Here is a 13,951-nt window from a genome sequence, read left to right on the forward strand (position 1 = left end):
GCCTTCATATATCTTTGGCTCCGAATTTGTCCCTATGTATCATATAAGAAACGCCCTCTAATCCGACACCCCTCATTTGCGACACTCAAATCCGGTCCCAAAATATGTTCTTAGTGCCAACTGACATTGTATTTTCAAGAGACAATTTTCTAGATTGCTATTCAAACAAACAATTCCTTGTTCAAAGATTGATTCATAGATTGGTGAAATCTATCACATGTTATATAATTGCTTGTAATAACTTTCCAAAAACTGCCGCCCACCGACATGTTTCACAGAACGATGTTAGTTTAGAGAAAGTCTGCTGTAGTATTCACTGGTAAATTTGAAGCCAAGCTAAAATTGGAAATGTTATCAAAACGTTACCTTTCCGAAGACAGTCTCCAAGACTTTGGAAGCTAAAGGTTTCAATATATAACTATTGCACCATCTCCATTCTCCTTCACGTTTGCTGAGTGCATATTTTATATTGCCCGACAGTTTATAACACACACTTTTACACGACATTTGGTCCAACAAACCTACTTGGAGAACGGGTATTTGAGCAATCAGTTGATGTTGATGAGGAAGCAGCAGAATTCATAGCATTCTAAAACCATTTATTGGTTATATCAATTTTCACAAGAGTGAAAAGTCTAAATAATATTATTTAATAGTATTATTTAATAAACAAATCTTAGCTCAGTGAAACATATTTGTTTCGGGCAATATGTAAGCACGATATCAGTGGGGGTGTGGGGTGGGGTGGGATGACATTTCCTTGTACATCGAACTACAATGAACGGTTGAATAGAGATAGGTAACAATCATAACGCAAAATATAATTGTGCATCATGCGTTATTGTTCAGCAACTTACCTAACAATTTCTCTGACACAACCCGTGCCTGAGACAATGACACAAAGAGACACTCTCAGTTTGCAGTTTGCAACACGCCGACATTCATCTGAAGCAGTGATACGCACGGGTCCGATTATTTTGTGAGCACCATCGATTTGGGATAATATATATCTCGGCACCGGCTTCGAGAATTACACAGCAGTGAAAGAGGGTCATCTTGGCATGAATGAAGGTAGAATACTATATGGTACAGTATGTTGACACGTGTTATACACGTGTTGATGATAACGTTGTACACGCGTTGTTGACATTGTTACATAACTTCGCTTTTCAGAACACCATTCAGCTTTATATCTCGAGATGCTGTCTTGTTTCCTGACGCCAGGGTGTATTTAGTGCTTGAGGATGACCTGAAAGGAATGAAGAATTTGTATATTTATAGTGATGTCGACTCACTGTCAGCTCAAATAAACGTAGTTAGCAATCGCGTAAGTTGGTACACAAGCATTTCATAATAACTGCCCGTCCTTGGTTTATCCTGGTTATATCGTAGTAAAACATGTTCCGGGTTCTTCAAATCTCCAATTCTTATTTCGATAATATCTAACTTCATAAATATTGATACCTCCATCTGGATTTCAGTTTAACAAATTCATAAGAACTTTTGGGGGGAGGTTGAATATGATTTTCGAAATACTAGCACTCATGAAAATTCATTAACATGCATTTGTCCGTTCAATATTACTTTGTTGCTTTGATTCTATCCATATAAACTGATATGAAGATCACATAAATATAATGATTTGTCGTTTCCTTTACCAACAATGACTAAAATTTAGTTATTACAGCGTTTTAGAGTCAACGTATACGTCAGTATACACGCATACAGACATCATCATCAAACACCCCCCTTCTACATTCCTCCTGTAGATAAGAAAACACCTACTTTCCGAAAGCTTCGGCATCTTCAATACTTTCAGGTAGCGTTGTATTCAGGGTCTCCGGAAGTAAAAGGGAGAGACCTCCGGCCGCCACGCACAACACACCGATCACAATGAGTGGCAGTGCTACCTGGAGGTCGCCGCCAATGAGAAGGCCCTTAAACACAGAATACCAAGAATTCTACAATGACTTCAGTAAAAAAAGATTGCGATTGGTTAATTAAATGTCATTCAGAGGCCTATGATCACGCAATATGCCTCTGATTTTCCAACACAATACGCATTTTCTACACTCTTAACGCGATTATGGTAGAATGAAGTAAACGTACTGTGTTCTTGACAGTGAAAGTATAACACATATAGTTTTTATAACTGTTTAACGTCATATGACCATAGTTTAGTCTGTCATGCAGACCCTGAAGCAAATACATGTATATCCAAGAAAGTCCACACAAGTCTGGAAAATGTGACAAGTCTAGATTTCCACAGTTCCTGAAAACGAAGAAAGTCTCAGGGCTCTCATTCATGACATATTTCATTGTTGTGTTTTTTTCACTCTGAACATATTTTCTGTAAAATTTGTTCATTTCAGAGACTAATTAGTCTTACCATAGTTATCGGCACTACAATATGAGTATTCTTTTTTCGTCATGTTTATTTCTCGGAATAATTGCAGTGGTTCTGTTCTTTATGGGTTTATATTTGCAATTTAATTATTCCTCGATTGTCAATTTGTCAAATATGTGATGTTGCGATACTGTTTTTCACGCGTAACATCTGAAAATGACTGGAGTATATTGTTGTTACACAAAATGACGCGCAGTGGCTCACCTTTTTAGCTATTTCACGAAATGACTGAAATTCTTCGTCACTTCATGAAATGACTGATTTCATAATCTGACTGTAACATATATACCGTGATTATCAACTTCCATAAAATGTGGCAGAAACAGTAGAAGTAGACAAATATTTAGCCATGAGTTTATAAGAAGTAAAAGTCAAGTAAAGAGTAAAGACGAGTAAGAATAAGACGTAAAATGCACGCTGCTCACTAGATCAGCAATGTAGGGCGAGGTCATTCCGCCTATCTTCCCACAAGTAGAGCTGGCGCCCACGCCGGAGTTGCGTACAACGGTGGGCAAGAGTTCGGCAGAAAAGACGTAGATTATGGCGAACGCAGCTGACACTCCGAGCTTGCCGACCATTGAAAGCAGGATGGTGACCCACATGGGTGCTAGGACATTATTAACACTAGTCGTTAGTACTGACCGGTTTCAAGCGTTATTCAATATATTTATTGATGTCACAATTGTGTAAACCATATCTTATATACAAACTGGTACCATCATTACTAGTAGATGCTTGCGATTTATCACAGATCAGGTCATTTGATCAAACATTTTCATTTGACGAAAACAGGTTACGTTGTGTTATTCACTGCATCATTGTGCAAAGGTAAAAAAATCAAAGCAGTTGGGGGTGAGTTTAGTTTTGTACCGCATCCAGCAGTCTTCCAGTTTTATGACAGCGATCTGTAAATATCTGTGTCTGGAAGAGATGATCCAGAGATCAACATCATAAGTATCGATCTGCACAAACCGGGAACCGATGACTTGTCCACCAAGTCAGCGAGCCTGACCACCGAGTCCCGTTAGTCGACTCTTACGACACGCACGGGTAACTGAAGATACATTCAAACCCGGACCTTCACGGGATAAAGCAGTTGGGAGAGAAAAGTCTTCATAAGTGTGTGTGTGTGTGTGTGTGTGTGTGTGTGTGTGTGTGTGTGTGTGTGTGTGTGTGTGTGTGTGAAACCAACCTGCATATATAACTGGGAACAGCACCACCACACACGCCAACCCTCCCACTAACATACTGGTGCAGTGGAACAGCTTCCTTCCAACCCTGTCCATCAGCAGTATACACGCCACGTACGACGCCGTCTCCACGATGCTGGCAATGGTGTAGTTGAGGTAAATGTCGCCGCTCAGGTTCTGCACATTAAGCCCAAGACCGTAGTACGCTATGTTCACGACAAACCTGAAACAGGAAACGATCAGGAGCGATTATCTACATGTAAAGACGAACTGACGACAACAGACAGTTTGGGAAAGTGTGTGTGTACGTACGTGAAAGAGACCCAAACCTTGGAAGAAGGAATTGTTTGTCTTGGGATCTGTGCTAGGATAATCCTGCGATGAAATTACATCAACCTGTTCTACAGCTTGTTGTGGTGTCTCAGGTTACCATGACGTCACAAGCAGGCTACAAATACTTACTGGCCTTACGACAATGTGTCTTTTGAAACCAAACACATGAAGAGTCGTCGATAAAACTTTTGAACCTGAATTGATTCGGGTAGATGTTTGATATTAAAACACACAAGTGAGATTCTATTTCAAAATGTTAGTAGCTATTGGAAAAATGTGAAAATACAACACGTTACTGTTGACTATGAAACTGCTACTCCCATGTTGCATGCGGATGTCATGCGCACCTGACCAGATCCGGGATCATAAACATGACTTCAGTCTGAGAGTTGCTTAATATCTCATTTTGATCTTAAGTAAAAAATGTCTTAATCTGAGTGCCACGTACATTTGTAGTCTTAAAACTTAATACAGAGGTAATTTTTGTCTTAACCAAGTCAGTGAGGTTGACCACCCGATCCCGTCGCCTCTTACGACAAGCATAGTCGCCTTTTATGGCAAGCCTGGGTTGCTGAAGGCCTATTCTACCCCGGTACCTTCACGGGTTTTGCAACTTGTAGGACAACATTGAAGGAAAGAGCGCATTCCCCAAAACGATAGGAATAGATTCAACCCTCTAGATTGTTAGGGATAAAGAACTTTCTAGTACTATCGTTTCAGAAGAGAAACAATATTTCTAGTATGTGTTCTCAATGAACAAACTGTGAGATCTCTCAGCCTTCCGCTTCTGCTGCGGGTCCTAACAGTTCGCAGCATTGTTTACACGCATGAATTAATCATATCCCCTTTCTGTGACATTGGAGAAAAAAATAAGTAACTTTTAAACAGATACGTAGAATCCCATCATCACTTTAATGAGTTTAACAATTGAAGCTATTTTCGGAAGATCTTAGCGAGGGTTTCAGAATGCATTTGCCAATGTTGCAGATGCATAATAATCTTTGTTAAGATGTATGTTCAATAACATAGAAAATATCTAGAATTTAGAAAATAGAAATATGATATCGTTATCATTGTACCAAACCCGAAACTTGGACCCAGCAGTTATGTTTCATTCAGTAATTACACTGGAGAAAATAATGCATAAATTTATTTCACTTTCCATATTTTTTGTCTTACATAAAAATATACAAATATCATCTACACGCATGTTTTAAAATTGTAATAAGAAAAACAAAACAAAACAAAAATACAAAAATAGAATATCTGTTATTTGACCTTACCTGATAGAAGTTGAATTTGAAAGACTTAATGGTTAAAGTTTATGGTTTAAAGAAAGTTGATAATGGTAATAACATTCACTGCACCAGGGATAAAAGTGTCATTTGACAATAAAGTATTCTCCTCAATGATGAGTGGTCGGACATCTTAAAATTGTCATGGCAACTGTCTTAGTCTTAAGATTATTTCTAGTCTTAACATTTTTTGTGCTATTCAAATTTTCGACTCTTTCCATGAACGTGGGACGTGTTGTGAAATACTCGTACTAATTCATTGTTGAATGCCTGTGATGTCGCATCAGATATATTATATCATATTTGTTTCATCTTTATAAACATCTTATAAGTTGTTTATATATACTAATCATTAACAATGGGTCAAATAATACAGGGTAAATATATAGCACATGCACATGAGTTGATAAACGTGGCACATCGTGACATACAGACAAAAGGTTCCAACAGCAAACATAAAGACAACAGGGCTTATCAATCCTAGCCCTATGAGATCATGCGTTGTCATAAAGAAGAACGGCCATAAAACCACGCATAGCTTGCAGGAATGGTACTACCATAGGAGCCAGTATCTCGTCTCAAAAAATGTGTCCGGTGAGATTACCGTCGACTACGTACACCGGAGTACATCCAGCAGGAGTTCTCCGCCCAAACCATGACGGTACTCCTTTATATCCTTACATTGTTAACATTGAAGTGTTCTGTCTGATGACCTGCTGCGTTAGTGAATCATTTACTTAATTACAGTTCCTTTCATCTCGAACTGCCGTGAGACTGGGGCGACCTGACACTGGATTTAACCAAGTTGCAAAAGGCCTAAAGTCTGACCCCTTTCAGCAAGTGTTAAAACACCCGTCTCATTTCAGATACGATTTCAAATAGCCAACAGAACAGTGAACAACGGTGAAAAAACAAAATCATGTCATTTCAACGTAACAAGTGTGTTTTCTTTGGAAGCTACACTTGCGGAAAGTAATACTTCAGGTCAACAGCCATGGCAATATATATAGATAACAGAATAGTATGCATATTTCTTACAAGGATATGATTGAAGGAAGCTGGGGAAGCTGGTATTTCCCAACTTACTACTAACGTAATCGGGATTTGAGATGATTATTGCTATTTGATTTTCTTCTCCCCGCATAATGTAATTATATCGTATATTACATGCCAGTTGAAGAAAATGATGAGTGTTCTGTTCCTGATGACCCTTGAGGTGAACAGCTGAGTAAACTTTCCCCGGTCTCCCTCATCGACGGTCAGCTCAGCCAACATGGAGGCCGGAAGTTCTACTCCGTTTATCTTTGCCGCTTTCTGAATAATGACTTCCGCTTCCGCTTTCCGACCACGTGACAACAACCACCTTGGGGACTCTGGAATCAGCCTTAAGAAGTAACATTAGGCGTAGCTGAAGTCTAGTGAGTGTATGAGTACCACATCGGCATTATTTCAATCATATCGTTACTTAGAATAGTAACACTTTTGTAACACATGTTATAGTTAATACATTCTAGACAATGAAAACACCCTGGATAACACAGACATGGATGTAAAACTAACATGTTGAACTACATACAATACAATTTATAGCCACGCCACGCCAACAACTGCAGGCAGAAAGCCATACTGAGGACCATCAGGACTTTTGCAGTACATTTGCTTCCTGCAACGACCATACTCTATGTACACCATCATTTCAGCGACTGTGCTATTTATCTGTTTAAGAATGGAAATGTCGAGAACATTGACGTGATTCATATACCTTGGGGGTTATTATACATATAGTCTATGTTGGTCTGAATTCCTCTAATAGACTGATAACAGAGAACTTGATCCATTGATTACATGTTTTGTGTCATGAGTAGTAAATGCAGAAAACTATTCAAATGAACATAATGAACATAGATGTAGAATTATTTACTATAGCACTGACCTCTTTAACTGTACTTTCTGTGGTATATACACATATATTCATTTGTGTATTAACACAATTTAAGATAAGTACTTCAACGGGTGCTGATTCAGTTTGTTAAACCCTAGAATGAAAGTCGTTCATTCCGTTTCTGTGAAGTTGGATTTGACCTGGCTTGGGAATAATGAACTCAGAAGAAAACGAACCACCAAAATCCAAACAAGAGAGCGGAAGGCACTGAGATGACGAGCTGTAATGTCTTCCAGTAGCGGAGGGCGTACGCAGCCGCCCCAAGGAGAAACATGCCCACACTCCAGAACAGCTGGACACCTACTCCGGCCAGCACTCGCTTAGATGGACCAACCATCTCAAGACCTTAAATCAGGAGAGAGCGTGGCATATCATCTCGGATAACGTCACGTGTTAATGCATTTCTGATTTATTTACAGATAGTCTCCCAACACAACTGAGTAGTCTAAATGCTACTGGCAGATAATAGACTCATGCATGTTTTTGTTTCATTTTCGTAAACGTATCGGACGAGTGTAAGAGAAAAAGAAGTTCAATATCTCTATTTACCGACTGGCAATGGTTTGACGTGTTAGAGACGCGCAAGTTTGGAATATGTTTAAAACACCCATTGACCCTGCTGAGCAGAATTGTTCTTTTTCAAATCGTATTTGAAATGTACAGTTTTTAGTTAAATGTACGCTGTATTAGTTGAAGCGCTTAGTAGTACTGTTTGCAATTTGGAATAATGAAATGCTGGCCAAAGCATAAGAAACGCTAAGGTACCAGTTTCACGGGTACTTTGAATGCACTTCACTGTGTTCCAACAGGGTGTATGGATGAACTTTTGATACCAGCTTGTGACCTTTGATATTGAAGTCCAAATCATTTGGATTCAATTCAGCTTTTATAATCACGAACATATGTTTGTACTGCATTGTAGAGAATATGTTAGCCTATTTTGTTATCGATGAGGTGGAAATAGATTGGCCTGTAAGATGTCCTAAAAGTCGGTATCATTTCAAATAACATGTCCCTCGAAACATACTTTCTATACCTGCAAGAGTTATGTCCCTTCGAATATCGCCTGCCACAACAGTTATAACACCAAATCGAAGTCTCCACTGATATTTTAGATATTTAGGTGTCTTTTCTTGTCATAGTGTATTTTATTGTTTTAACCAATTTATGAACGTATATTTAATACAACAACAATAATATTCAATGTCTCACGCAAACTCGTTTTAATCGAGCGTTTTAAGGACTATTGTGCTGTTTGCTGAATAGGCCATACGTGACAGCGTAAATTCGGGCATATGGATGCAGACTGACTCTCGACCAGCCGAATTAATTCTTTCTGGACACACACACACGCACACACACACGCGCACACACACACACACACATCTATCTCACACACTCTATCTATCTATCTATCTATCTATCTATCTATCTATCTATCTATCTATCTAAATGCTGCATTAAGCAACAACCACTTACACGCCACTTACCAAGCACGAATGCAATCATGAACAAAGACGTGGAGGAGAGGGCGTTGATAGCACGGATGACGATGAACACGTAAATGTTGGGACTGAATGACGTCACTATTGCCGAGATCGCCTGCAGCGCGACGCTGATGAAAAATGTTATTTTTCGTCCAATACTGAAAGAAACAATGATGAAAAGTGTTTGTGTTGTTTACTGCCGCACCCAGGAAGATTCCCGCTACATGGCAGCCTGTAAATACTCGAGTGTATATCAGAGAGTCCAGTGTTGAACAGCATGAACACAGCACGATTTACGGTACTGGCACACGATGGAGAGTGTCCGCCAATCTATGTCAGCAAGCCTGACCACCCGATTCCGTCAGTCGCCTCTTACGACAAGCAGTGGTTGCTGAAAACCTTCTCTGTTCATGATGTTCACATATCAAGAAAAAGGAGACTCACTGATCAGACACGAATCCCATAACAAAAGCGCCAACAAGACTTCCAGCAAACACCGCCATGTTGGAATGCGCTCGGAGGATACGCTTGTCACAGACAATATTGAACTGAAATACAGATACAAATTCCAAAGTTACCGATTTAATTTCTCATCGTATCTCCGTCGCACAAGACAACAGGATCGTACAACAGGACCATGCCAAGGTACAATAACTGATAGATATACCTAACAGATCGAACAGACTTATGTGCCTGGTGGGGGTTGGGAGTTGTACCCTTATTAACTTCTGTTTGCATACTCACATGTAGTGAAGGAACTATCTCTAAAAACATTTCCGTAGCATGACAACTACTGCATGCTTTCATGAATGTACATTTCAGGAATAGGTATAATGAGTAGTGCTTGTTTGCCCGCTTATACCTAGCGGGGGATCCACCTTATAATTACATGTTCAGGCGCATATACCAATCAGGTGTAAGGGCAATAAATGCTTGCCGTTTGCCCGCTTATACCTAGCAGGAGTTCCCCTCATAGCTACATATTCATGCGCATATACCAGTCAAGTGTAAGGACAATTAATGCTTGCCGTTTACACGCTTTTACCAAGTGGGATTTGCTGTTGCATGCTTGCATGCTTGTACCTATCAATGAAAGGTTTAACAAATGCTGCTTGTCTACAATCCCATTCCAAAACGGAGCTCCCAAACCACTAGACTTGCACGCTTGTTATGTAACGGGACTGAATCGTGTTAGCAAACATATGCTTTCTTGTTCCCAGCGTGACTACCCAAAGGCAATACTTGTACATTGCATCCCCTTTAACCCATGGATATCAACTGACTTCATCACGGGGTGGAAAGGTCGACATAAAGAAATGCCATTTACTGTGTACCTCCGTTATAACATTCTCTTGGAAATCCGAAGTGTCGTAGACCCATCTGCTGCACGTCTCAGTGTCGTTGCTATCGCCACTGTCGTTCATGGGAGTCTTGTATAGGAGGCATGATGAAAGCGTTAATTTACCGTCTTCTTTGACGTAAGGGATTGACTGGTTCACAAGCCTGTCATGACTCTCGCCTTGACTGTGGAATGTATCGTTTGGGGAGATGGCACATCTGTAGGTAGGTCAGAAAAAAACTTTCATTGAATCACCATCAGTGTTAAAGCAGTGACCCATTGATATGACATTACATATGAGATATGAGATATGATGTGATGTGATATATACTTAGCACTTTGCTATATATCAAGCGGCAATTATGTTCAAAGTTGAGACTCTTCCAGAATTCCGTACGTGAAGAACCAACAAACACGAAACATATGTAATTAACAGGGTTGACGAATTAACAAGTTACTATTTTCTTGAAGCAGTATCGGGAGCAAGGATACTTGTTGTCTCCAACAACAAGCTGGCGATTAACGATGATGTATATGCATATGATTGGAGCAATAAAACCGTAGTCAAAATAGGAAGACATCGAGACCACAGAGCTGGAGAGACCACGGGCTCACAGCAGCAGGCGACTACACATCTGGCGCGGATCCAAAGAGAGCATATTAATGTTTTAAAATTTTGTTCAAAATATAATATATGTTTCTTAGAGACTTGGACAAAACTGCTATCCATTTTAAAACCTTGTGTTTAGAACACCAATGTTTTCAGTATATCAGAAACCGTGGCAGAATCAACGGATGTGTTGCAATGTACGTCACTAATTCGATTGTGAACACCTTTACCAGTCTGCGTGCACACTGGACAGACTGTATAATTATTCCCCCAGTGTAATACCTTCTCCACGTCAGTCATATTTGTTAATGTGTATGTCACGAACTCAGAAGCATCTGCTTCCCCCGGGGAACACATCATGGGAAGGGACTTGTTGGACAGTAGACTACTTATCTTACGAGCAGAACACCCATCCTTTGTGTTGCTTGGTGACACAGAACAATTTACACAGAACGATGTTTCACTGAAAATGATGTGTCTCATCTACCACTTGACGTTTTATGACAATGATTATTCTGACATGCAAGCATAAGATAGATAAAGATGAAGTTGAGTTGTAAACGATGAAGGGAGACAACTATGTAGATGGTATAAATGCTTTTAACCACATATGTGAGTATTTGAAATTATTTTAAAGATTTTAACTGGCTTTCTCTCAAATCACAATATGGAGAAATGTGAATATTGTATAGTTTGTAGTGAGTTTAAGAATGAATGGCGACCACCATTACAGACCAGGTAATTTTACGGGCCACGAAAGTATGGTATGGCGCCGGGGGAAAATGGCATTCCCGTCGAACCCATAAACGACATACGTATAATACTACACCTCTAGTTATTGAATAAGTTATTTAATAGAATCCTTGAAACAGTATGCGCCCCATTATAGTGAAAGGTAGGGTTAGTAGTACCTCTATATTGGACAGGGCTGTCCTAGGAAACTACAGAGAATTTGTAACGACTATAAACAGCAGAATTAGGTTTGGGATTAAGTTTCTGAATTCCACGTCATACCACTAGTGATCAAGCTTTTATCCTACATCCACAAACTCATAAGTTATATCAAAACAAAGAAAAGAGGCCAATGTTATTTCTCGACCTTTAAAAAGCATTCGACTCGGCAAACAGGAATAATTTGATGTCTTTGTTAATACAAAATGTATTCATAGAAAGATACATACTTTACAGTGGAGTATATATCAGAATGTAAAAGCATCTGAAAGACGCAAGGTGTTAACAATGCATTAACACATCATGTGGAGTGTGTGATAAAGTATGTTAATGAACTTGTAAATGGCATATTAATATGTGATACCAGTGCCATATTTATTGATGAATCTTAACACTCATTATAGATACTCCAATTCGAAGATGATGTTGCAATATTTACAATAATGTTTATAATCTTCAGAAATGTGGATAACAAATACATCCTCAGAAAACGTAAGTTGTATTTTTTTTTAAAGAAAAAAGATCTTCCGAACCGTCATTAGCTTATTACAAATATCTAGGTATTGTTTTTTCCTGCAAGAACATGTTCAAAAGAGTGTAGACATTATCCCAACGGGCTGAAAATGCTTTATTTCCAAACAAACGTTTCATGAATAATTTCAAAACTTTGCCTGTGAATGCGACCTTCAAGCAAATGTATGGGAAAATTCAGCCGATTGTGTTCCTTTCGTAGAACTGTGAGGTTGGGAAACCCGAAAACCTACTGAAACGGTCCAAACAATCCTTTGTAAAAATGTTTTACAAGTTGGCCTTAGATCCCAAAGAAAGCAACTTTAGCACAGTGCGGGGGATGTATCAGTGAACCTGACATAAAGGTGTTAGATAACATTTTAGATAAGGCTTCTTCGACAAACACCGTATATCAAAAGAAGTGTTATGGAATGTTAAGAGGATTTGATGAATCTGGCGACGAAAATTGGGTTTCTAAAACTGCTTGGCAAATATGGATAACCCAGAACACTGGAAATGTTACAGCAACCATGTAAAATGTATGTTTCTAAAAGTGGAGCAACGAATTATACATATCAAACTCTGTTAGATTTTGTTATGTGATTATACAGGACTACTGCTGTCCTGGGAAACACGTATCTATCAATAATGCCGGTTTCCGGAGATGAATGACAAAGTTGTAGTACAAAAATAGTAGTAACAAATAGAAGTATAAAAATTCAGATGCATCTCGTTCTTACCGTAAAGTACAGACAGACGATTAGTGTTAATGACGCAGTATGTATGTTCACTCATGTTTTATACATGTTCTACTGTCGAACTCATGGCATGTATACGGAATAAATGAAAAATGAATGAAGAAGGACCAAGGACGGTGCAATTTCGATATTGGAACAGCCACAAGATCAGAGACAATACAGCAACAACAATGCCGAAGCAGGCCAAGGATGGATATTCACAACCTGGGAAATGGAAATATCAGGGTTCGGTTTTAAATCAAATTAAGAGCTAGTAAGATTCGTTATATACCTCTGATTTCCCAACACCGCATGTTTATCTCCTAATTAAATAAACCAATAGAGAACAATTGTGGCTCACATAGTAATTTATAACTGAGTCTCATAATTTATACGTTTCTACCGGAGCATTTGCAACGTTGTAGCAGGTTGTTTCATTTTGAAAGCACTGTTTGCACTAAAACGTATTAATCGCACGAAGGACCCATAAAAATGCGGCCAAATAAACACAGTACCTGTGTTTTGGGATATCCAAGAGAAACAGAGGAACCATAGCCTGAATAGCAGCAAAGATGGCGGGGACGCACACGAGAACGTACATACGCCTCTGGTATGGTCCGAACTCGCCCACATGGGTGAGGATATCATCGAACTTCATCGTCAGGGTTAAATATCCGTTCTCTCTTGATGAGACGAAACGTCTCCGAACTGGTGTATTAGCAGCAGGCTGTCTAATCCACCTTCAGTAGGTGTACAGACATTTCCCTCAATCCACACACCTGTTCTGGATATGGGAACACATCTGATTTTACATGACCCAATGCTTGTTATCAGGGTCGACACACACACGATGCCCAGGTCAAATCACAGATAACGTACAAGTATTTGAACAATCGTTGTACATGTAGGTCACACGCGAGCGGTAAACAAAAGACACTTATCAACCATCTGTCCAAGTTTGATATTATTAGGAGCATCCTCGATTCATCACTTTGATAAGCAGTAATTACATGAGTGTCGGGCCTATCAGCAGTTCTGGAACATTTGACATCCAAGTGTATGAAAACCCAGTGTATTTATCTCCTTGTCAAAATTTCAAGATTATCCAAATTGTATTGATTGACCTTTCTTTCTAAGGTTGTATTACAGG

The 13,951-nt window shown here is 39.2% G+C and overlaps 1 protein-coding gene across 1 annotated transcript; it reads right to left on the reverse strand.

Annotated features, from left to right (window-relative positions):
* Nucleotides 1-204: 204 nt before the first annotated feature.
* LOC137286971 (organic cation transporter protein-like) lies at nucleotides 205-13,656 on the reverse strand. Its single transcript, XM_067819030.1, has 10 exons — nucleotides 13,317-13,656; nucleotides 9,989-10,211; nucleotides 9,099-9,202; nucleotides 8,658-8,812; nucleotides 7,344-7,512; nucleotides 6,397-6,609; nucleotides 3,600-3,820; nucleotides 2,833-3,014; nucleotides 1,786-1,937; nucleotides 205-1,249 (listed from the first exon to the last, which is right to left on the reverse strand). Exons 1-10 carry the CDS (start codon nucleotides 13,457-13,459, stop codon nucleotides 1,153-1,155), a joined length of 1,659 nt encoding a protein of 552 aa, XP_067675131.1. The 5' UTR covers nucleotides 13,460-13,656; the 3' UTR covers nucleotides 205-1,152.
* Nucleotides 13,657-13,951: the final 295 nt, after the last annotated feature.

Source organism: Haliotis asinina, chromosome 6 (assembly GCF_037392515.1).
Source record: "Haliotis asinina isolate JCU_RB_2024 chromosome 6, JCU_Hal_asi_v2, whole genome shotgun sequence".
NCBI lineage: Eukaryota > Metazoa > Mollusca > Gastropoda > Lepetellida > Haliotidae > Haliotis > Haliotis asinina.

Bases quoted from the DNA above. Each gene is read 5' to 3' on its own strand.
- LOC137286971 (XM_067819030.1), bottom strand. From the start codon at position 13,459: ATGAAGTTCGATGATATCCTCACCCATGTGGGCGAGTTCGGACCATAC. The intron at 3,821-6,396 runs GCATGTAATATA...TTCCTGTTTCAG, and splicing joins CTCATCATTTTCTTCAACTG to GTTTGTCGTGAACATAGCGT. The intron at 1,250-1,785 runs GTAGGTGTTTTC...CATTCCTTTCAG, and splicing joins GATGCCGAAGCTTTCGGAAA to GTCATCCTCAAGCACTAAAT.